At 38.7% G+C, this 25144-nt stretch overlaps 1 protein-coding gene across 4 annotated transcripts in view; it reads left to right on the top strand.

The window, feature by feature from the left end:
• Positions 1–965: 965 nt before the first annotated feature.
• The window catches only part of LOC112863632 (AGBL carboxypeptidase 4), a 1479506-nt gene continuing 1455327 nt past the window's right edge, over positions 966–25144 (top strand). For 3 of the 4 annotated variants that reach the window (XM_086716924.1, XM_086716923.1, XM_086716925.1), the window contains exon 1: positions 966–1159. In XM_086716924.1, coding sequence (XP_086573050.1) covers positions 1126–1159 — 34 coding nt within the window. In that variant the 5' untranslated portion in view covers positions 966–1125. The remainder of the gene's footprint in view (positions 1160–25144) is intronic. The other variant, XR_015254691.1, reaches the window with a different exon arrangement.

Raw genomic sequence — 25144 nt, 5'->3', positions numbered from 1 at the left:
AGAATAAGTTGAAGTCCAGGCTGGAGGTGGTGTCTCTATGAGGTATGTAAAACCATTATCTCTTCCTTTCTCTGTGAGACTTTTGAAGAGAAGGGGTCTAGAATGGTAGTTGTTAAAAAATTAAGTGTTCAATAAAACTGGTAGGATGTGCCAGAGTGAACTTAGGATTCATTTTTCATTTCACAAATATTTACTTTTACTGAGCACTTACCTTGTGTCAAGCACTATACTGTGTTATGGAGTATAGCTAGATGAAAAGACGGACCCCTGGCATCAGGGAGCATACCCTACCCTTAAGTGAGGAAGATAGAAGTAAATAATGCATAAAGCATTGTCAGCGTTAGCCCAGGTATACACGGCGGAGTGGGAGGACAAAGCAGCTCGGAAAAGGGTAATGTTTAGCTTGGTCTTAGAAGATAGTGGTGATTCACCACGGAGAGATGGGAAAAGGCATCCTAAGTATACTGAGAAATACAGCAGCAAAAGTCTAGGGTTAGGGGCTGGTGCGGTTGTAGAGGGGCAAGGAGCCCGACCTCTTTGGGCCTCTTCGAGTTTGGTGTGGGTGGGCACAGAATTATTGATTCTCGGTGCATTTCAGTTGAAGACATAAGTTACCCAGCACCTCGACCAGGGCCAGGACGCCAGGAGGAGATGCGTTGGGAAATCAAGAAATCTGTGTCTCAAGTCCCAAACTGAGCTTCAAACACAGAAAAGCCAGTCCATCCACGTCTGTGGTCAGCAGGAAGAACCCCTCAGCGGCAGAAGAGCGCCATCCCTGGCGACCGGGTCCTGGCTCCCCAGAGGCGGCTGAGCATGCTCAGTTGCCAGAACGCGGTAGCTCAGTGGGAAACCGAGAAGCGCGGCGGACTCCCAGCCTCGCCGGCGCCTGGACCGGAGAGGGCTGGGGCCACGGGGGCGGGGCCTCGGACGCACGCTCCCTCCCTCCCAGCCCGCCTTCCCGCCCCCCCGCCACGCGCCGGTCGCCGGCACGCGGGCCGCCCGTTGCCCTAGCAACCGTCGTGCCGCGTCTTCCTGAGGGAGCTCTGTCAGCCCGAGGATCCGGTCGCCCGCTCCCCACTGCCCCGCGATTTTCGCGTGGGCTTAGAGGCGGAGGGACAACAAAAAATGGCGGAGCGGAGCCAGACGGCGCCTGAGGCAGGTCTGTGGGGGCGGTCGTTCTGGGGGAAGCGCTGAAGCAGCACGGCGGTCCTGGGTCTGAGGGGAGAGGGGACTTGGGCATGGCCCTACTCTTGAGGAGGCACCCCTGTGTGTTTGCGCGGTGGGGCTGTGACCTCGGGGTCAGGGGTCAAGGGAGGTGCACGCCGCTCTGAATGGCGGGCAGGGACCTCGGAGTCCCGGAGGAGGCGCAGGAATGTATGCGGGAGTGTGCACACTCCTGAGTGAGCATGGGCCCAGAAGGGGCTGGGGCTCCAGGGAAGATATAGGACTCCAATCCTGAGGGGCGCGTGTGATGGGGCTGATCATGGGAGTAGGGCTGAGTCATGGACGGGGGTACATAGTCTTGTGGGAACATGGGAGGGCTCCCTAAACGGGCATGGTTTGATGGAGTCTCTTATTCTGAGGAGGCAGGTATATGGGAGAGGAGTGTTACTGTAATATCAGGCAGTGCCATGGAAAGGGGGTATACACTGAATATTTGTGTTTGGGGGAAGTACAGTGCCTTAGGGTCACCCCTGGCCATCGAGAAAGTATACAAATCCTTTCGTAGGTTCTGATAAAGACAAGAGGCTTGCGGGGGCACTCAGAGCCCCAGTCTTTCAGAACCTTACCAAAGAATGCTGGAGCCTGAGTTTCAGTATATGTGGGATCAGTGATCTTGAAGGTCATTTAGAATCACAAAGGTGTGCATGTCCATATATTTGTGGGGAGAAGATAGTCTTTAAGGTGCAGGAGACTGCTGGGAAGGGGAGACCCAGGTGTCTATCCCTGAGGGGACCCCCGTTGTGGGTTTGACTGGTCTTGGAGAGTAGTGACCTAAGTGTCTCACACGGTCATAGGAAAGAGCAAGGGTTTTCAGTCGTGTGTGTATGGGAAGGAGTTTGCACCTGAAAGGGGCTGGGGACTGAAGAACTGAGGCTTTAAGACAAGTGATACCTGTGTGTGTAGTAAAGCAGTGGCTTTAGGGATAAGTGTGGTGGTGAGTGATGGAAGTGGTATACAAATCTTGTATATGTGTCCTGATTAGGTATTTTGGTTTCAAGAGTGACCCACTTAAATTATCCAGCCCTTGGCACTGGGGAAGGGTATGGATAGTGGTTATACTAAGACCTTGTAGTAACTGAACTGGAAGCTGAATGAAGCCATTGAGAGTGAATGGTTCAAGAGACTATTCTGTCTCAAGTCCTGCATGGTTTCTCTTTGCTTCGTCCATCAAGTAGTTCCTCTATTCTTTTTACAGTTTAAGCTTCCTTGTGACTTGAACATGCTCATTCCTTTATTCATTCATCTGCTCAACAAATATTTATTGAGTGCCAACTATATGTTAGATACCAACTTAGGCACTGGAAACTCTCTGCTTGTGATTCTCTTACCTTGCTCTTTTTTTTTTTTTCTTCCCTGCCCCCTCACACCCCCTCCCCCCCGATTTACTAGCTTTACATATATTATATAGTCTACATATTACTTTTATTAGTTATTGCCTGTTTTCTTCCACTAGAATGTAGGCTCCATGAAGGCAAAGGTTTTGTTATGTTTAACAATCCCACATGTCTAGAGCCATACATGGTGTACAGTAGGTTATTCTTAAATATTTGTTGAATAAATAACTGAATGATCTGATAAAGTCTAGTGGTTCAAGAAACTTTCTCTGAGGAAGTGATATTTTTAGATGAGATACAATAAGGATTGATTAAGTGAAGAGAAGGTTATTCTTAAATATTTGTTGAATAAATAACAATGATCTGATAAAGTCTAGTGGTTCAAGAAACTTTCTCTGAGGAAGTGATATTTTTAGATGAGATACAATAAGGATTGATTAACAAAGAGAAGGACAAGGAGTGGTCCAGGCAGAGGGAAACAATGTGCAAAGATCCTAAGGTAGCAGGAAACATAATGTATTGTGTTTAAGGAACTGAAAAAATACAAATATGGCTGCATATAGGGCAATAGGAGGGGGAAAGAAGCTGAAACAGATCTTGCAGTTCTTGAATACTATGATATGTATTTTCACCAAATAGTAGGAAGCCACTGAGGGCTCTTAAGTAGGAGCATGACATGATTATAATCATGAAAAATATAACTGGCTACAGTATGGGAAGTACAGAAGATACAAGAATGGGTATAGGTAGACCTGTTAGAAGGTAGCAGTGGAGATGGAGAGAAGGAATTGAGAAATATTTAAGAGGTAAAATTAATAGGATTTAGTGAAAGATGGGGATGAAGGAAAAGGAGGTATCAGGTCATGCTTCTAATTTTCTAATTCGTGAATCTGGATAGTTGGTGGTGCCATTATGGAGATAAGGAACACTGGAAGGGGTCTTGGCTGTGTTTGAGAGGGAAGATCATGAGTTTGGTTTTGGACATATGGAGTCGGAGTTATCTTTTATCTTTGAGCCATCCAGAGAAGTGAGAGATTGACAAGGCAGTTGAATGTGTAAGAAAAGTCGGAGCTAACATGAAAGATAATTAGTGAAGTCAAAAGTGTGGATGAAATTGCATAGAGGGGACAGTGGGGTGAGGGGAGTAGAGGCTTGGGATTAAGTGTTGAATAGCTGCAATATTTCAGTGCTTTCCAAAGAGAATGAGGAGAATGGTCTTGAACAGATCAAATGCTGCCAAATGATATATAAATGAAGACTGAAAAACTAGATTTAGCAACAGATTTAGCATTGTTGATAACATTAATGAGAGAAAATTGATGAAGGTAGGAGCCAAACCATTTAAGTTCTGAATTACTATTAATGGGCTTAGTCTTTATTTCTTAATTCAGATTCCCAAGAGAGAGAAACTAATTGGAATACATCATATTTTCACCAGATCATGTCATAGATTTCAAGCCAGTGTAGGATTGATTGTTTTTGGATTAGGTGTCCAGCTATTGCTGACTGGAATCACTTGGTTCAAAACATGTCCGTCTGATGATTTTTCATCTCAGTAGCAATAGCTAACATTTCTAGAGTGTTTATTATGTGCCAGATACTGTGCTAAGAGCTTTATATATTTTAATCTATGTCAGCATCATAACCACTTTCTAAGGTATTAACTCTACTGTTTGAAGAAATTTTGGCACAGAGAAGTTAAGCAACTTGCTCAAGATCTGCAAATAAGTGTAAGACTATAGGTGTTTGGGGCTTTTTTTTTTAAGTTTACTTATTTTGAGAGAGAGAGCACACAGGTGGAGAAGGAACAGAGAGAGAGAGAGAGGGAGAGAGAGAGGGAGGGAGAGAGAAAGAGAGAGAGAATCCCAAGCAGGCTCCGCACCACCAGTGCGGATCCCTGTGTGGGGCATGAACGCAAGAACCAGGGGACCATGACCTGAACCAAAGTCAGATGCTTAACCAACTGAGCCAACCAGGCACCCCTCTTTGGGGATTATTTTAACATTATACAGATTCATTATTTGGCTTTCTCTTTGTATTGCAATATTCTACATAGTGAAGCAATAATAGCCATGATGAAAATTCCTGCCCTACAAGAAATTTTATTGTAAGGTAAGCATATGTTAGCAAGGTGACATGGAAAGAACTGGAATTCAGATCTTTGTCTAAAGTCTGTTTCTGTAATCTATTAGATGAGGACCATGGACTCAAATTTTCTGATCTAAAGTTCCCTCATCATAAAATGGGGATGATATTTGCAGGATAGTTGTGAATTCTAGAGATAATATATCTGAAGTGCACAATAAATGAAATTTTCTTAGTTCCCCTGAAGCTTGAATGTAAAAAATTAAGCAAGATTTAAACGCACAGTGATGAATTTAAGACATTCTTTTTTTCCTCCATTTTTTCCCCATTGGTATAATTTATTTACCGTTAGAAGAAAGACAGACACCAAGTTTAGGCGAATGTGGAATTGTTATTTGTACTAAAATGACATGGAATAGGTCTCTATATGAGGTGAATTTTGAGGGATTTCTTGGAGTGAAGGGATAAGTTTTTTTCCAAGCATACAGATAGCTCTGTTAGAAGGTCAGATTTGCAAAAGGAAGTTTCTTTAAAATATTGTGTTGTATTGTATGTATGTATGTATGTATGTATGTATGTATGTATGTATGTTTATTCTTGAGAGGAGAGAGAGGAAAAGAACAAGTGGGGAAGGGGCAGAGAAAGAGGGGGACAGAGGATCTGAAGCAGGCTCTGTACTGATAACAGACTGCCAGATGTGGGGCTTGAACTCACAAACCATGAGACCGTGACCTGAGCTGAAGTCAGAAGCTTAACTGACTGAGCCACCCTGGTGTCCCTAAAACATTGTACTTTAAAATGAGGACAAGAATGTTTGAATTTTTCTTCTTTTCCAACAATTTGACTATTAACAATAATAAAAAAGAAACCATGTGGGAGTATTAGGCTAGATTGCACTTGTTTCAATTTCTCAGATTCTTCTTCCTTTCCAACTATCATAAAAGAAAGCTTTGTGTGAATTACCTGGTATAATTTTTTCCTGTATTGCCAAGTGTGTTACTTTTGTGGAAGCCCATACCGACCAGAAATTTTAGAATGATGCAGTCTAAAATTAAAAACGGCCTGTACTTTGGGGTGCCTGGGTGACTCAGTTGGTTAAGCATATGACTCTTGGTTTTGGATCAGGTCATGATCTCATGGTTTTGTGAGTTCAAGCCCCCATCTGGCTCTGTCCTGGCAGCATGTAGCCTGCTTGGGATTCTCTCTCTCTCTCTCTCTCTCTCTCTCTCTCTCTGCCCCTCCCCTGCTCATTCTGCCTCTCTCTCTCTCTCTCTCCCCCCCCCCCCCCCTCTCTCTCTCTCTCTCAAAAATGGCCTGTACCTTGATCAATTTGTGAAATAAATGAATATTTTTTAAAAAAGTAATTTTATGGTACCTGAAATCATCTATAGACAGAATCTTGAAATTTTAAAAAGCCTTAGAAATGAGAATAGTGTTTTCCATCTTTTGTTAGTACTTGGGCAAAATAGTTAAGTCTGTTTGCAAATTGGGGACAGTAACACCTACTTTTCAGGTGAGACTTAGAGATAGATTTGGAAAGTGCATAATGTGTTATACCCTACCCTCAAAGAAATGGTAGGTTATTTAGTATCTGCCTCTGTGTGTGTGTGTGTGTGTGTGTGTGTGTGTGTGTGTGTGTGTGTGCGCATGCGCATGGGTGTGTGTCTTTTCCTAAAGCTTACTAGTAAAATTGTCTTTTAAAGAAGAGGAAATCTAGGGGCGCCTGGGTGGCTCAGTTGGTTAAGCGTCCGACTTCGGCTCAGGTCATGATCTCGCGGTCCGTGAGTTCGAGCCCCGCGTCGGGCTCTGTGCTGACAGCTCAGAGCCTGGAGCCTGTTTCAGATCCTGTGTCTCCTTTTTTCTCTGACCCTCCCCTGTTCATGCTCTCTCTCTGTCTCAAAAATAAATAAATGTTAAAAAAAATTAAAAAAAAAGAAGAGGAAATCTAGATCTATAGTCCCTTATTTGGAGCTTTGGATGCAAATATATTTCAGAATTCAGATATTTTTTGGATTATGGAAAAGTAATACAGCATATGTACTGTTAATTATATAACATCCCCATGGGTATGGGAGAGTACCTTGTAATCAAGCACATTAATATCACATTCACACTAAATGAATAAATTATAAATAGCTTCATGTCAATTTATTTTTTAAAATTTTTTTTTTTTCAACGTTTATTTATTTTTGGGACAGAGAGAGACAGAGCATGAACGGGGGAGGGGCAGAGAGAGAGGGAGACACAGAATCGGAAACAGGCTCCAGGCTCTGAGCCATCAGCCCAGAGCCTGACGCGGGGCTCGAACTCACGGACCGCGAGATCGTGACCTGGCTGAAGTCGGACGCTTAACCGACTGCGCCACCCAGGCGCCCCAACTTCATGTCAATTTAAGTTAAATTTTGTTGACAAATTAGTTTTGGCACCAAATTTATGGAAAAAATTGCCATTTTTAGAGATTTATGGATTTTGAAATTGTGGAAAAGGGAATGTGGATTTACAAAGTTTTATCCCTTTTTAGAAATATTTTTAAAGCTTTGAATTATTTTTTGTCACCAGTATATTTTTCTGTAACATCAGCAAGTGTATAGCTTTATTAAAGATCCTAAAAGTATAGTATTGGGATGGAAAACACATTTGGTTTCCGTGATGCTTATTTCTTCTAAGAAACTGATAATGTTGGAAATCTCTTGATGTTGCATTTGGCTTTAGTTTCAGTATCATTGCGCAATGTCACTTTCAATTAGAGATACTAGAAACCTATATGCATTAAGAAGGACAGAAGGATGTCTATATTTTGCATACGTATTTTTAATAGTCACAGCTTTGTCTTTGATTCAAAGAATAGTACGATCGTAATTGAGTTTCAGAATGTTTTTATTAATTGTTAAATTTCAGTACTGGAGTAGGTGTTAATTTTAGTATTAAGAAAAATTTTCATCCTTAGCTGGAATTGATTTTTCTGATTATAAAACATTATTCTAAGTGTGAAAGTTTGCAATAATTCATTGATGTTATTCACCATATGGGAATATGATAATTTTTACTTTTTATATTTCACATTTATTTAATGGGACTCCTAAAATAAATTTTTTTTCAAACTCTAAAGAAAATCGTTTTTATTTGTCATATGTATTTGAGAACTATTGATTGTGAACATTTGAGTCTCTAACCAGGCTTTCAAAATAATGTATTTGCATGTCAACTGAAGGAAAACAAAACAAGCAAACACAGAAAACTCCTAGAATTTAATATACGATTAAAAACCTTTATATGGGATTGGAAATTCCTAAATAAAGAACTTTCAACAATGTTATGGAAAAAAAATCTCTGAGTTTTGGTGGAAGAAATGGGAAAAAAACAATCTGCCATCATTTATAGTTTGCTGCATTTTATCAGGAGTTTTAGAAGTCACTAATTGTAGTATATTAATCTCTGTGTCATAGAGTTGTGGAAGAAATCACTATGTTGTGGACTGTGTTATTCATTTTTAGAATTATTCTTATAAAAATATATATTTAATACCTACTGTATGTCAGGCATTGTGGCAAACTTTGGAAATTCAGTGATGTATTTATACATAGTCCCTGCCTTCAAGGAGCTCCCATAATAGTAGAAGAAGAATAGAGCTAGAAAATTAGCATCCGGGCAATGGTAGAAGTTGTACACAGAATTCTGAGGCTAGATAATAGTTCTCTGACAGCTTGGAGATGGTGGTAGGAGTAGTTTAGTAACGCTTCTTGGAGGAAGAACACATGAATTGAGTCTTGGATGACAAGAAGGAATTAGCCCAGTGAACGCTGTAGGCAGAGGGACTGGGAGTAGAGAGGAGGAAAGGAGGGCAGAGAGAGCAACATATGCCCAGGGAAGTTATGTGGTGGGAGAATGAAACTCATTCAGAATATTGCTGGTATTGCTCATCTATTAACAGAGCTAAAGACTGTATTTCTTTTTATTTTTTTATTTTTTGCTTCTATTGGCCCTTAAACATTTCTGGTGTGATAGATACCTCTTGATATGTTATGAAAAGATAATGAATTCTTTCTCATGAAAATGCATGCTGTGTGCAGACACATGAAAATTTGAAAATAATTTCAAGAGATAATGTCCATCCCAGAAACCCAGGTTAAGAAATCTTCTATTTGTTAGTAATAGAGGATTACATTTCAGTTAGTAATAGAGGTTGCAGTTAAGAATCTGAAATCTTCAAAGTAGGAATACTTTGGTGAAAGGGGTTGATTTAATGACATCTGTGCTAGGCAAAGCAAATGCTGGTTCCTAAATTATTTGGTCATCAGTTTATCTCATATTTTTAGCTCCTTATACTTTACTTCCTCATTTTGCCTCACAGTAGACCTGAAGAAAGACTCCAAGGTTACATAGATGTATTCATGACAGAGTAAGTGATTAGTTCAGGCTTATGTGGCTAGAGAGCAGGTCTGATTCCAAAGCCAAGATTCTTTCCATTTTTGCTCTCCTATGTAGAAAAAACATGTATAAGATTAGAGCTTACAGTGAGGGAAGTGTAGTTTTTACCTTTATATTGAATGTTAGAGGTTAGGTGACTTAACCAGGGTCCCACAACCAGCAAGAAGAGGAGCCAGAACTATAACTTAAATTTCCTGATTTCCATTCAGCAAATAAGAATATACTGCCCTAAAATGAAGAGAGATAAATAACCAGGTATTGTAGTAATGGGCTTTAAAACAAAGTTAGTTATTTCAGTAAGCCAATCTTTGGCATTTGCAGAGTACCTCCTTTGGTTTAGGCACTTTATGTATATCTTGTTTAATTCTCCCAAAATTCCTGCAAGGGGGTATAATTATCTCAGTTTTATATATGAGAAAATTGGGGTTCAGAAATACTAAGTGGTGAAGCTGAGGTTCTACAACCCATAAGTAGTAGAACTGGAACTGCAATCCAAGTCTGTCTGGCTCTGTGTCCATACTGATGAGACTACTCCACTCTGCTTCCTAGTAAGTTAAAATAACTTAAATTTTCTTTTGTTATTGAGTTATTGAGGAAGAGGTAATGCATATCTCAATTTTCAGACAAATGTATGAAACAAAAGTGCACATTTATTTCTAATTACTGTAGAAATATGGGGTTAATGAGGTTTCTCATCTTGGGCATCTCTATGCGCTCATTGAGTAAATTAGTGTTGAAGAGTAGGGACTAAAATAGCAATTAGTATATGCTTGCTACCTAGTAGGCATTCAATAAATATTTGTAGACCAAATGAGTGGAAACATTTTTTTATCCATAAATTTTAGGTTTAAATATTAGAACTTAGGCTATTGGAAGTTGAGGATGTTAACACAAATGAAGGGGAAAATGAAGAAACTTGACATTTTACAAACAAGATGTCCTAGTTGAATAGGGCTTAAACACAGTTGATATACTGTGGATGGAACAAGCTCATTAAAACCTCATTTGGGAAATTTCTGGGGAAGGTGACAGAGTAGGAGGATCTTAAGCTTACCTTGTCCCATTGATACAAGTAGACAACATGCACATGGGTGTAAATAACCCAGAAAACAACCTGAAGTCTGACAGAACAGACTCCTTGGAGCTAAGTGTAGAGAAGAGGCCATATCAAAGAAGATAGGAAAGGCAGAGACGTGATTGGGAGCTAAATGGATCTACAGGAGGAAAGAAGGGAAGGATGCTACAGGTGCAGAGAGGAGAAAGAAACAGATTCTCATATCATATCCCTGGGGTGGAGAACCTACATGACGAAGATGAATCCCCATAACATTTGGCTTTGAAAACCAGAGAGGCCGAATTCATGAGTTCTTACAATCAGTGGGGCTTAACACCTTGAACTTTATTTATTTTTTTTTTTAATTTTTTTTTCAACTTTTTTTTAAATTTCTTTTTGGGACAGAGAGAGACAGAGCATGAACAGGGGAGGGGCAGAGAGAGAGGGAGACACAGAATCGGAAACAGGCTCCAGGCTCCGAGCCATCAGCCCAGAGCCCGATGTGGGGCTCGAACTCACGGACCGCGAGATCGTGACCTGGCTGAATTCGGATGCTTAACAGACTGCGCCACCCAGGCGCCCCTTCACCTTGAACTTTAAAAATCAGTGGGCTCAGCTTTGGGAGAGCCAGGAGAGCTAGAGGAAACTGAATCCCTGCCCTTAAAATATATAAAAATAAACAGCTCCTTACAGATACAGCATAGAAGCAGCATTTTGAGAAAAATGCCTAGGGTATATAGGAGAGAGATTTGTTTAATAATCTCAGAGTGTGTGCTGAGGGGGCAGGGATTCCTGGGAGACTTCTCCAGGAACAAAGGAGCTGGTGGGTGCCATTTCTATCTCTGTCTCCCAGACTAGAAACAGGGACCCTTCAGGAACCAGCATGGCACCATCACTCACTACCTAACTTGCTAATGGCATGCCCTGCCTGAGTTCTCCTGTGGTCACGCCTCCTCAAGGCAGGCCTTGGTTTCAGGTCTTCTCCCATAGAAGACCCGTGCAAACATTGCAAACACCATGTGTACCACCACCTCCAACCTTGCCTTGGTCCCTGGTAGCTGGAGGTCCCCTCTCACAGTGGACTGTGGTACAGACCTTGCTAGCACAGGGTGCCCCACTGTTGTGTTCTCCTGCAGGCCTGCTCCCTCCAATACACTCTTGGCTGGAGCCCATCCAGAATGGTGCCACAAGCCTGGCAGTGTGCAAGAGCCTTGACAGTGACTCTTTCCCTGGGGAGAGGAGAAGATAACCACACACACCAAACTGACTGTGGCCCCGGCAGTGGGCTGGGGACAGATGTTTGGTCTGAGTGCAGATCCTACCCATCAATGAAAGGTCCTCAGGGGACAACACAGGGAAATAGTGTTGGTTTCCCTAGTTTGGTTCTATTACATCTCTGGCAAATGCCTGGTCTGATTCAACTCAAGCCTAAGATGGCCCCAGATTGGCTCACTAACACAAGGACCAAACACTGCCTACAAAAGTCAAAGAAAGCCATGCAGATGACTGGACTGAAGGCAAATGCAGCTCAGCCACAATAGCCGGGCACATGCAGTAGACATAGGAGACAACCTTGAGCACCAGATTCTAGTGAACAGGGGATATTGGATTTCAGGGCACTGTGATGCCTTTCATAAGGCCAGTACTTTCAAGAACAGGAGACATAACTTTTCTAACACATAGAAACAGACATAGAGAGTTAGACAAAATGAAGAGACAGAACAGTGTGTCCCAAATGAAAGAATAGGACAAAATCACAGCAAGAGACCTAAACCAAATGGAGATAAGTAATATGCCTGATATAGAATTTAAACTAATGGTCATAAAGATACTACTGGATTTGAGAAGAGTGGAGGAGTTAAGTGAGACCCTTAACAAAGAGATAGAAAACATAGAAAAAAAAAAAAACAATTAGAGATGCAGGGCTCAATAACCAAAATTAACAGTAACACTAGATGGAGTAAATAGTAGACTAGAGAAGGCAGAAGAATGGGTCAGCAACCTGGATGACAGGGTTTTGGAAAGCAGCAGTCAAGCTCAACAAGAGAGAGAAAAAAATAACAAAAATGAAAATAGACTCCAGAAACTCAGTAACCCCATCAAGTGTAATTAATACGTGCATTATAGGGATTCCAAAAAGAGAAGAGAGAAATGGGGAAGAACATTTATTTGAAGAAATAATAACTGAAAAAGTCCCAAATCTGGGTAAGGAAACAGAAATTCAGATCCAGGAGGCACGGAGGGCTACCAACAAAATCAGCCCAAGGATGTCCATGTTGAGACACATAGTAATTAAAACAGGAAAAAGTATTGATAAATAGAGAATTTTAAAAGCATTAAGAGAAAAGAAAAGTGTTACATACAAGAAAATCCCATAAGGCTATCAGCTGATTTTTTGGCAGAAACTTTGCAGGCCAGGAGGGAGTGGCATGACATTGCAAGTGCTAAAAGAAAAAACCTGTAACCAAGAATACTCTCTCCATCAAGGTTATAATTCTGAATAGGAGAGATAAAGAGTTTCCTAGACAAACAAAACTTAAATTCATCACCACTAAACCAGCTCTACAAAAAAAGTTAAAGAGGACTCTTTGAGTGGAAAGGAAAGAAAGACCAGGGGTAAGCAAAGGAAAGGAATGGAAAGTAGGAGTAAGAAAAGTAGGAAGCTCAAAGGCAGTAAAAATAAGTTTAGCTATAAAAATCAGTCAAGGGATTCACAAAATAAAAAGATGTAAAGTATCTGACACCATATACCTAAAACATGAGGGGGAAAGGAGTAAAGAATGTGTTCAAATGTAAGCGACTATCAACTTAATGTAGATTGCTATATGCAGAAGATGTCATATGCAAATATAATGGTAACCACAAATCAAAGTCCAGTAATAGATATGCAAAGCATGAAGAGAAAGGAATCCAAGTGTATCACTAAAGAAAACCACCAAACCGTAGGATGAAAGAACAAGAGAACAAAGAAACAGAGAACTACAAACACAAATGCAGAACAAATAACAAAGTGGTAATAAGTTACATACCTATCTATAATTCCTTTGAATGTAAATGGACTAAATGCTCCAGTCAAAAGCCATAGGGTGATGAAATGGAGAAAAAAACAAGACCCATCATGTGTTGCCCATAAGAGACTCACTTTAGATCTAAAGACACATGTAGATTGAAAGTGAAGGAATGGAGAAGCATTTATCATACAAATGGAAGTGAAAACAAAGCTGAGGTAGCAATACTTACATCAGAGCAAAGACTGTAACGAGACAAAGAAGGACACTACATAATCATAAAGGGAACAATCTAAGAAGAAGATAGAACAATTGTAAATACGTATGCACCCATTATGGAAGCACACAAATACATAAGACAGCTAATAACAAACATAAAAGAAGTAATAAATAGTAATACAATAATAGTAGGGACTTTCATACACCACTTACATCAATGGATAGATCATCCAAACAGAATCAAAAAGGAAACAGTGGCTTTGAATGACACATTGGACCAGATGGATCTAACAGATATATTCAGAACATGCCATCCAAAAACAGCAGATACACATTCTTTTCATGTGCACACGGAACATTCTCCAGAATAGATCACATATTAGTCCACAAAACAAGTCTCAACAAATTCAAAAAGATTGAAATCATACAGTGCATCTTTTCTGACCACAACACCATGAATCTAGAAATCAATCACAAGAAAAAAGTCTGGAAAGAACACAAATACATGGAGGTTAAATAGCATGCTGCTTAACAATAAATTGGTCAACCAAGAAATCCAAGAAGAAACAAAAAAATACATGGAGACAAATGAAAATGAAAACACAGTACTCCAAAATCTTTGGAATGCAGCAAAAGTGGTTCTAAGGGAATTTTATAGCAATACAGTCCTACCCCAAGAAACATCTCAAATAAACAACCTAACCTTACACATGAGCATCTAGAAGAAGACCAAACAAAACCCAAATCCAGCAGAAGGAATAAATGATATAGAAACTAAAAAACAGAACATCAATGAAACCTGAAACTGTTTTTTGAAAAGAACAAAATTGATAAGCCTTTAGCTGGACTCATCCCCCCTCCCTGAAAAATGAGGACTCAATAAACAAAACAGGAGGGGCGTCTGGGTGACTCAGTTGGTTAAGTGCTAGACTTTGGCACAGGTTGTGACCTTGCACTTAGTGAGTTTGAGTCCTGCATTGGGCTCTGTGTGGACAACTCAGAGCCTGGAGCCTGTTTCAGATTCTTTCTCCCTCTCACCCGGCCCCTCCCCAGCTCACTCTCTCTCTCAAAAATAAATAGAACATTAAATTAAAAAAATAAAACAGGAAATGAAAGAGAAGTAACAACTGACACCACAGAAATACAGATTATAAGAGAATACTATGAAAAACTATATGCCAACAAGTTGGGCAACCTAGAAGAAATGGATAAAATCCCAGAAATGTATAACCTCCCAAAACTGAATCAGGAAGAAATAGAAAATTTGAACAGACTGATTACCAGCTATAAAATGGAATCAGTAATCAAAAAACTCCCAACAAACAGAAGTCTAGGACCAGTAGCCTTCACAGGCGAATTTTACCAAACATTTAAAGAAGAGTTAATACCTATTCTTCTCAAACTATTCCGAGAAATACAAGAGGAGGGAAATCTTCCAAATTCATTCTTTGAGGCCAGCATTACTCTGATACCAAAACCAGAAAAAGACAGTACAAAAAAAGAGAACTAGAGGCCAATATCTCTTATGAACATAGATACAAAAATCCTGAACAAAATATTAGCAAATTGAATCCAACAATATATTAAAAACTCATTCACCATGATCAAGTGGCATTTATTCCTGGGATGCAAGGGTGTTTCATTATTCACAAATCAATCAATGTGATACATCACATCAATAAGAGAAAGGATAAAAACCATATGATCATTTCAGTAGATGTAGAAAAAGCATTTGACAAAGTATAACATTCATTTATGATAAAAACCCTCAACAAAGTAGGTTTTGAGGGAATATAACTCAATATAATAAAGGCCTTATATGAAAAACTCAGTTAACATCATACTCAGTGGGGAAAATCGGAGAGCTTTCCTCCTAAGGTCAGGAACAAGACAAGGATATATACTCTCACCATTTTTATTCAACATAGTGCTGGAAGTCCCACACTCAGCAGTCAGACAAGAGAGAGAAATAAAAGTCATCCAAATTGTTAAGGAGGAAGTAAAACTTGCACTGTTTGCAGATGACATGATACTGTATATAGAAAACCCTAACGACTCCACCAAAAAACTGAGAACTGACAAATAGATTCAGAAAGGTCACAGGATAGAAAAGCAATGTATAGAAATTTGATGCATTCCTATACACTAAGCAGGAAGAGAAATTAAGAAAGAAATCCTGGGGCGCCTGGGCGGCTCAGTCGGTTGAGTGTCCGACTTCAGTTCAGGTCATGATCTCACTGCTCATGAGTTCAAACCCTGCATGGGGCTCTGTGCTGACAGCTCAGAACCTGCAGTCTGCTTCAGATTCTCTGTCTCCCTCTCTCTCTGCCCCTCTCCTGCTCACGCTGTCTCTCTCCTTCAAGATAAATAAACATTAAAAAAAGAGAAAGAAATCCTTTTTACATTTGCACTAAAAATAATAAAATACTTACGAGTAAACAAAAGAGGGGAAAGACCTATGCTCTGAAAAATATAGAACATTGATGAAAGAATTTGAAGATGACACAAATGGAAAGATATTCCATGCTCATGGATTAGAAGACCAAATATTGTTAAAATGTCTATACTACCCAAGGCAATTTATAGATTTAATGCAATCTCTATGAAAAGACTAACAGCATTATTCACAGAACTAGAACCAACAATCCAAAATTTGTGTGGAACCACATAAGACTCTGAATAGCCAAAGCAGTCTTGAAAAAGGAAAACTGGATGTGTCACAGTCTCCAATATTAAGGTATAGTAGTACAAAGCTATAGTAATCAAAACAGTTGTGGTACTGGCACAAAAATAGATACATGGATCAATGGAGCAGAATAAAAAGCCCAGATATAAACCCATGATTGTATCATCAAATAATTTTTGACAGAGTGACAAGAATATGCAATGGGAAAAAGTCTCTTCAACACATGCTGTTTGGAAAACTTGACAGCAACATGCAAAACAATGAATCTGGACCACTTTCTCACACCATACACAAAATAAACAATATGGATTAAAGTCATAAATGTGAGACATGAAACCATAGAAATCCTAGAAGAGAACACTAGCAGTACTTTCTCTGACATCAACCATAGCAACATCTTTCTAGATATGCCTCCTCAGGTAAGGGAAGCAAAAGCAAAAATAAATTATTGGGACTACATCAAAATAAAAAGCTTCTGAACAGCCACAAAACTAAAAGACAACTTACTGAATAGGGGAAGATACTTGCATTGTCATTTATATGTCCTATCTAATAAAAGTTTAGTATCCAAAATACATAACTGATACAACTCAACACCAAAAAAACAAACAAAAAAGGGTAGATGTCATAAACAGACACTTTTCCAAAGAAGATGTACAGATGGCCAACAGACATATGAGAAGATGCTCAATATCACTCATCATCAGGGAATGCAAATGAAAACCACAGGGAGATAATCACCTCACACCTGTCAGAATGGCTAAAATAAAAAAACAAGAAACAAGTGATGGCAAGGATGTGGAGATAAAGGAACCATTGTGCACTTTTGGTGGGAATGCAAACTGGTGTAGCTACTGTGGAAAACAGCATAGATTTTCCTTAAAAAATTAAAAACACAACTATCATATGATTCAGTAATTCCACTACTGGATACTTACCCACGTAATACAAAAAAACTAATTTGAAGAGCTATAGTGCCCTTGTGTTTATTGCAGTAAGTTATTTATAATAGCCAAGGTATGGAAGCAGCAACCCAAGTGTCCGTCAATAGATGAACACATAAAGAGTATGTGCAAAAAATATATATGTGTGTGTATATATGAATATATGTAATATTACTCAGCTATAAAAAAGAATGAAATCTTGCTATTTACAACAACATGGATGGATCTAGAGTATATGTTGCTAAGTGAAATAAGTCAGTCTGGGAAAGACAAATATATGATTTCACTCATATTTGGTTTTATGAAACAAAACAGTTGAACAAGGAAAAAAAGAAAGCAAAAAACAGACTCTTAACAACACAGAAGAATTTGATGGTTACCAGAGGGGAGGTGGGTAGGGGGATGGGTGAAATAGGTGAAGGGGATTAAGAGTTCACTTACTGTGATGAGCATGGAGTAATGTATAGAGTTGTTGCTTTACTCTATTGTACACCTGAAACTAATATGACACAGTATGTTATCTATACTGGCATTAAAATAAAAGAAAAAACCCTAAAACCTTGGAGGTGTCTGTGTCTTTATTGCAACATATGTAGTAAATAGAGTATAGGTTTTGGAATTAACCAGATACTATTTAAAATTTTTTCTTTCAACGTTTATTTATTTTTGGGACAGAGAGAGACAGAGCATGAACGGAGGAGGGGCAGAGAGAGAGGGAGACACAGAATCGGAAACAGGCTCCAGGCTCTGAGCCATCAGCCCAGAGCCTGAGGCGGGGCTCGAACTCACGGACCGCGAGATCGTGACCTGGCTGAAGTCGGACGCTTAACCGACTGCGCCACCCAGGCGCCCCAACCAGATACTATTTAAAATTTTAACTCTACTCCCTAATTGTAATAGTGTTTCTTAGAGCCTCAGTTTTATTCATCTTTAAAATGGTGATGCTAATCCTTTACTCATTAGAGTTGTGAGGGTATATGTAATAATACCTCTGATAGAGTAGAAATCCTCTTAACCTACTCACTGGATTAATTGATGCTTTCCATTTTCATGAGATATGCAGCTTCATACATGTTTAAAGAGCCTTTCTCATCTACTGGGAAAGTGCAATGTATTGATGGTGCATGAGTCCTGGTGTCATAAATACATTATGAAAAACTTAAAATATATATTTTTTAATGATTATTTATTTATATTGAGGGAGAGGCACAGAGCTTGAGCGGAGGAGGGACAGAGAGAGAGACACACAGAATTGGAAGCAGGCTCCAGGCTCCCAGCTGTCAACACAGAGCCTGATGCGGGGCTCGAACCCACAGACCGTGAGATCATGACCTGAGCTGAAGTCGGATGCTCAACCGACTGAGCCACCCAGGCACCCCAAACTTAAAATGATTTTAATTAAAATTGGAAATATCTTTCAAAGTAGCAATACTCTAATTTTTCATCTTAATAATGTCATTATCAGTGTACCACCATAGGAATAGTAATGCTTATGAGAAATGCTGGTTTAATTTTTGCAGCTTGATAAAAATTGTTGTAAATGTTTTGAATTTTCTTTAAAATGTTTTTAAGTTTTTATTTATTTATTTTGAGGGAGAGAGAGCATGTGCATGCGCACACACACGTACGCTGGGACAGAGAGGGAGAGAGAGAATCCGAAGCAGGCTTACGCTGTCAGCACAGAGCCCAACACAGACAATTCTTTTCAGTGGGGTCTTTATCTGGTTTTGGAATCAAGGTAATGCTGGCCTCATAGAATGAGTTTGGAACTTTTACTTCTATTTCTATTTTTTGGAACAGCTTCCAAAGAATAGGTATTAAGTCTTTTTTAAATGTTTGGTAGAATTCCCCTGGAAAGCCATCCAGCCCTGGACTCTTGTTTATTGGGAGATTTTTTGATTACTGATTCAATTTCTTTACTGGTTAGGGTCTGTTCAGATTTTGTATTTCTTCCTGTTTCAGTTTTGGTAGTTTATATGTTTCTAGGAATTTGTCCATTTCTTTCAGATTGCCCAATTTGTTGGCATATAATTGCTCATAATATTCTCTTATTATTGTTTTTATTTATGCAGTGTTCGTTGTGATCTCTTTCATTCATGATTTTATTTATTTAGGTCCTTTCCTTTTTCTTTTTCATCAACTGACTAGGCGTTTATCAATTTTGTTAATTCTTTCAAAGAACCAGCTTCTGGTTTCATTGACCCATTCAGTTTTTTGTTTTTTGTTTTTTTTTTTTACTTCAATATCATTGATTTCTGCTCTAATCTTTATTATTTCCCTTCTTCTGATGGTTTTGGACTTTATTTGCTGTTCTTTTTTCCATCTCCTTTAGGTGTAAGGTTAGGTTGTGTATTTGAGACATTTCTTCCTTCTTTAGGAAGGCCTGGATTGCTATATACTTTCCTTTTATGACCACCTTTGCTGCATCCCAGAGGTTTTGGACTGTTCTGTTTTCATTTCCATTGGCTTCCATGTACTTTTTAATTTCCTCTTTGATTTCTTGATTAACCCATTTGTTCTTTAGTAGGGTTCTTTAATCTCCAAGTACTCTCGGTCTTTCCAAGTTTTTTCTTGAGGTTGATTTCAAGTTTTGTAGCATTATGGCCTGAAAACATGCATGGTATGATATAGATCTTTTTGTACTCGTTGAAGGCTGATTTATGACCCAGTATGTGAAACAAATTATGGAAAAAGCCCAAATGTCCGTTGACTGATATATGGATAAAGAAGATGTGGTGTATATGTGTGTGTGTGTGTGTGTGTGTGTATATATATATATATATATATATACACACACACACACACACAATATTACTTGGTGATCAAAAAGAATGAAATCTTGCCATTTGTAATAATGTGGATGGAACTAGAATGTATTATGCTAAGTGAAATAAATCCGTCAGAGAAAGATAAATATCACATGATTTCACTCATATGTGGAATTTAAGAGACAAAACAGATGAACATTTCAATCATATGTGGAATTTAAGAGACAAAACAGGTGAACATAGGGGAAGAGAAGCAAAAATAAGATAAAAACAGAGAGGGATGAAAGCCATAAGAGACTCTTACAGAGAACAACCTGAGGGTTGCTGGAAGTGTGTGGTTGGGGACATGGGCTAAATGGGTGATGGGCATTAAGGAGGGCACTTGTTGGGATGAGCACTGGGTGTTATATGTAAGTGATGAATAACTAAATTCTACTCCTGAAACCATTATAACACTATATGTTACCAACTTGGATTTAAATAAAACTAAAAAAAAAAAAAAAATAAAGAGTTGGACATGTAACCAACTGAGCCACCCAGGTGCCCCGTGAATTTTCTTATAAAAGACTTGAAAAGGGCTCATCTAATTTTAGGTTTATCAGTATTATGGAGCCTTTGACTTAAAGATCAGCATCACCTGGGGCACCTGGTGGTTCAGTCCATTGAGCATACAACTCTTGATTGCAGCTCGGGTCATGATCCCAGGGTTATGGGATGAGCCCCACTTTGGGCTCCACACTGAGCATGAATCATGCTTTGAATTCTCTCACTCTTACTCTGCCCCTCTTACCTGCTTGCACTCTTTCTCTCTCTTTCTAAAATAAAAATTAAAAAAAAAAAGATCAGCATCACTCATTTTATGGAACTGGATGAAGAATAAAATGATTAAATAAAGGAGTTGGATAATTTTTATTCTTTTCCCTGAGGAGCCTACATCTTTTATTTCAATTTAATATAAATTATATGTAGGCAAAGATTCAACTTTATGAAAGCAACTTTTCCATATATTCTGAGGAGGGAATTATGATATTTTTATTAATTCCTAGAAGTTGATTTAATAAGGTCCTAAGAGAGAGGAATTTTCTTTCCTTTTTATCAGCATTTACTAGAGTTGGGACTAGTTTTAAGTCGTGTCATACTGATCATATCTTTTTTTTACCATGAGGAGATTTTTACATTGTGAGTAGAGTAGTATTAGTATTTTTTAATTTATTGAATTTCTTCAATTAAGGAACTCCATAGATAATTGAAATATTTTATATATTTTTAATTGAAATCTGGTATGAAAGTGGTATATTTTAAAACAATGGGTGCTGTAACTAATTAGTGAACTAGATTATCCTAGGGGTCAAATTGTTTTTGGTGAGGGAGTGGAGGGAGAAACTTTGCTTTGTCATTTGTGTATCTTTACATTCCAAGTTGTTTGAAACTGGCAAAAAGTTGTCTTCAATAAAGTTTATATCTAAGTGCAGTGTCACCCTGATGAAAATGAAGTAAGTAAAATTTTCTTCAGATACCTAATTTTAATGCCATTTCTCATTTAGGTTATCAAAAGTTGCCAACCACCCTTGAAAACATACTACACAGTTAAAACTAAGAATGAATTTTCTTGTTATTACAGTAACAAAAGAATATTTATCCTTTTCCTGTCTGTTCAGAGCAATACATTCTTCGAAAGTTTAGCATTCAGTCAAACTAATTTTCAAAAACAGGGTTAAATATTGTCAGGGGAATAGATGAATTCCTTTTGTTTCTGTCCTAGCAAGCTAAATGTTCTTATATTGCTGATTATAATTTTTTTGAGCTTTTTATCTTTTTATGTTCTAATCCATTCTCTTTTTAAAAAAAATTTTAAGTTTATTTATTTTTGAGAGAGGGAGAAAGGGAAGGTGAGGGAGAGAGAGAAAGAGAGAGAGAGAGAGAGCAAGCACACAGGAGGGGCAGAGAGAGAGGGAGAGAGAGAATTCCATGGGGCTCAAACTCATGAACTACGAGATCATGACCTGAGACCAAGAGTTGGATGCTTAACCGACTGAGCCACCCAGGTGCCCCCATTCTCTTTTTAAAGAAATAGTAAAATCTGTAAACTTTTCATCTTTAGCTTTTCTGATTTTCCTGCTCAGTCTTTGCCTATCCCTGGCTTGCTCCAGTTAAGTAGAAGAGATTTTCCTATTGAATAAATCCTAGATCTTTGGATCCTCCCTTTATTCCATTTAAAAAAAAAATTTTTTTAACGTTTATTTATTTTTGAGACAGAGAGAGAGCATGAACGGGGGAGGGGCAGAGAGAGAGGGAGACACAGAATCGGAAGCAGGCTCCAGGCTCTGAGCCATCAGCCCAGAGCCCGATGCGGCGCTCGAACCCACGGACCGCGAGATCGTGACCTGAGCCGAAGTCGGCCGCCCAACCGACTGAGCCACCCAGGCGCCCCTATTCCATTTTTTAAAAAATCATTCTCTCTCTTTTTTTGTAATGAGCTGTCTGGCAGGGCAATAGAAGTCTCTTTTTAGGTATTTCAGGTGAAATGGATGTGCTGCATACTATTGCCTACTACTCTGACTGTTGTGAATATTCATTCCTAAAAAGAAATGGGCTAAGAAATATAATAAAATTCTTATGTGTATAGGATTCCTAAAAATCAAAGTTGACTTGAATACTGCAAAGTTGTAAAAATGATAAATCAGGGCTTAAAATCCATTTTCTATTGGGGAAAACTGCTTCTGATGAAAAGTAAAAATAATCCTTGGATACTTCAGAGAATCTCCACATTTCTTTTTTTTTAATTTTTAAAATTTTTAATGTTTATTTTTGAGAGAGAGCGGCAGAGTGTGAGCAGGGGGAGGGACAGAGAGAGGGGGAGACACAGAATTTGAAACAGACTCCAGGCTCTGAGCTGTCAGCACAGAGCTCAGTGTGAAGCTGGAACTCACAAATTGTGAGATCATGACCTGAAGTTGGACGCTTAACCAACTGAGCCACCCAGTCCCCCCTAGAATTTCCACATTTCTTAATTCTGAAGCTGTCTTTCTCTCTACTTTGCAAGTTTTAATTATTAATTTTTGAAAAAGTGCAAATAGTTATGTGGAATTTAAATAAACATAATTATTTCACATTTTTAAAGTTATATATAGCTTTACTTGAACCATACTTACTACATTATTACTTATAGTCAGGGTTTTTGTGTATATCTTTCCTGCTTTCCTGATTTTGTACATTTTCCTTTACAAGACTATAAGCAAATTTATTTCAGGCACAAAAGACTTTCATGAGTGGAATGTCTGGATTTGTGAGCTTAAGTTCCTAAATTCTTCCACAGTGGCTTTCTTGGGTCTTGGAGTTATAACTTTAATTATTATTTTTAATTATAATAAGGTTCTAAAATTTAAATTTGGCTTTTATACCAAAAGAAGGAGCATAAGAAACTTGAGGCTCTTACCTTACCTATAACGGAACTCTATTAACTAAAAGGTGTTAGCATTTAAAGTGAGAGGCCTCTGGTGGTCTTTTCTGTCTCTTACACACCAGTCCTCCATAGTTAATTTCTCGGTGGACGATCTCTATGGGCATGTGTCAGAACTAGGGCAGACTTAAGGGCTCAAATAAATGTGAGGAAACCAGTACAGTTCTTAGACTGACTTAGGAGTATTAGTATCTTTTCATAGATTGGACATTTATTTTTGGTTCATTTGACTCATGTACTCAAACTGAAGCTTGTGATGATTCTTTCAAATAAATTTACCAGAGACTTGTTTAGTGGAGCCTTTTTTTGGGATGAGAGAGAGGAATAAATGACAACTACTCACAATTTACCTTCAATAATTTATTTACACAACAGGAACATCAAAGATGGCAATGAATTACATGAAGTCTTCTCTCATTTTAATGGCTATGAACAAAATACATTCTTACTGCCAGGACAGAGCTGGAATATATCTCCCTTCATTTCATTATACCATAATTAAGTTTTGTTTAGACTAGTAGTTGCAAACTTGGCAGCACATGGGATGGATCAAGCTATTAGATATATTTTGTTGGGATCATGAGGCGTGTGAGCAAGGAATTAATTAGATTCAACTGGTTGTTAATTGTTTAACAATAGGGAGCTTTCAGGGCTCCTGGGTTGCTCAGTCAGTTGAGTGACAGATTCTTGATTTCAGCTTGGATCATGCTCTCATTGTTCGTGGGTTTGACAGTGTGGAGCCTGCTTGAGATTCTCTCTCTCTGTCTCCCTCTCTCTGCCCCTCCTATGTGCTCTCCCTCTTGCAAAATAAACTTAAAAAAAAATCTGCCCTTTACTATTAAAAAATGTGGAAGTTTGATATAAAAGTATGAATTTCTGGCTTCTCTTAAAAATTCAGGAGAGTTGGCAAAACTGGGCCTATATTGATGTATGTTCACTGTTAGCTGGAGCTGAGTAGCTGGTGCCACCCTTAGAAGGGGGCAAAGGCTTTCTCGTATTACATGGTCCCCATTGCTCACTATTTGCTCCTTATTCTCTGTCTACTTCACTCATTTGGCATTATCTGCATAGTTCATAAATTTTGTAACCCCCACTTTAGATCATCTTTGTGAATGTGTTTATATTTTTCTTTCTGATAGGCTAAGTTGAAAAAACCCACCAAGAGAGGTAAGTTTATGTTCTCCCACCTTCTATCCTCATAGAGGATAGTCTTCTAGACTAGCAGGGTTTTACTTGGTCACAAAATCTTATAGGGTCAGCATATCTGTAATGCTACTACTTAGATAGTTTTCCTGTATCATTAAGTAATTTGAATTATGTGGCTGGTTCTTAACTCCATTTAAAATAACCTTTGTAGGGGCACCTGGGTGGCTCAGTCGGTTGAGCGTCCGACTTCGGCTCAGGTCATGATCTCGCAGTCTGTGAGTTGGAGCCCTGCGTCGGGCTCTGTGCTGACAGCTCAGAGCCTGGAGCCTGCTTCAGATTCTGTGTCTCCCTCTCTCTCTGCCCCTCCCCCATTCATGCTCTGTCTCTCTCTGTCTCAGCAATAAATAAACATAACAATTAAAAAAAATAAATAAAATAACCTTGTATTATGGAAAATTTCAAACCCATACAGAAGTAGAAAGGATAATATAATTAATATAAGAACACTCATCTTCCAACTTTAGCAATTATCAATCATGCTCATCTTTCCTGCTCTCTTTCTTTTCCCAGGACTATTTTGAAGTACAGCACAGATATATAATTTAATCTACAAGTATTTCAATATATATCTCTAAAAGACATGTAATCTTTACACATTTAAGCAAATTTGAGTATAGTTGACACACAATGTTAAATTAGTTTCAGGACACATTCTTTCTAAATTTAAACTACATAACACATATGTAATTGTGCCAATGTGATGTGATATATACATCCCAGATAATAAT

This window comes from Puma concolor, chromosome C1, assembly GCF_028749965.1.
Source record: "Puma concolor isolate L17-30 chromosome C1, mPumCon1.1.hap2, whole genome shotgun sequence".
Taxonomy (NCBI): Eukaryota; Metazoa; Chordata; class Mammalia; order Carnivora; family Felidae; genus Puma; species Puma concolor.
The sequence above is the reverse complement of the archived record's forward strand: the minus strand, read 5'-3'. Positions and strand labels throughout refer to the sequence as shown.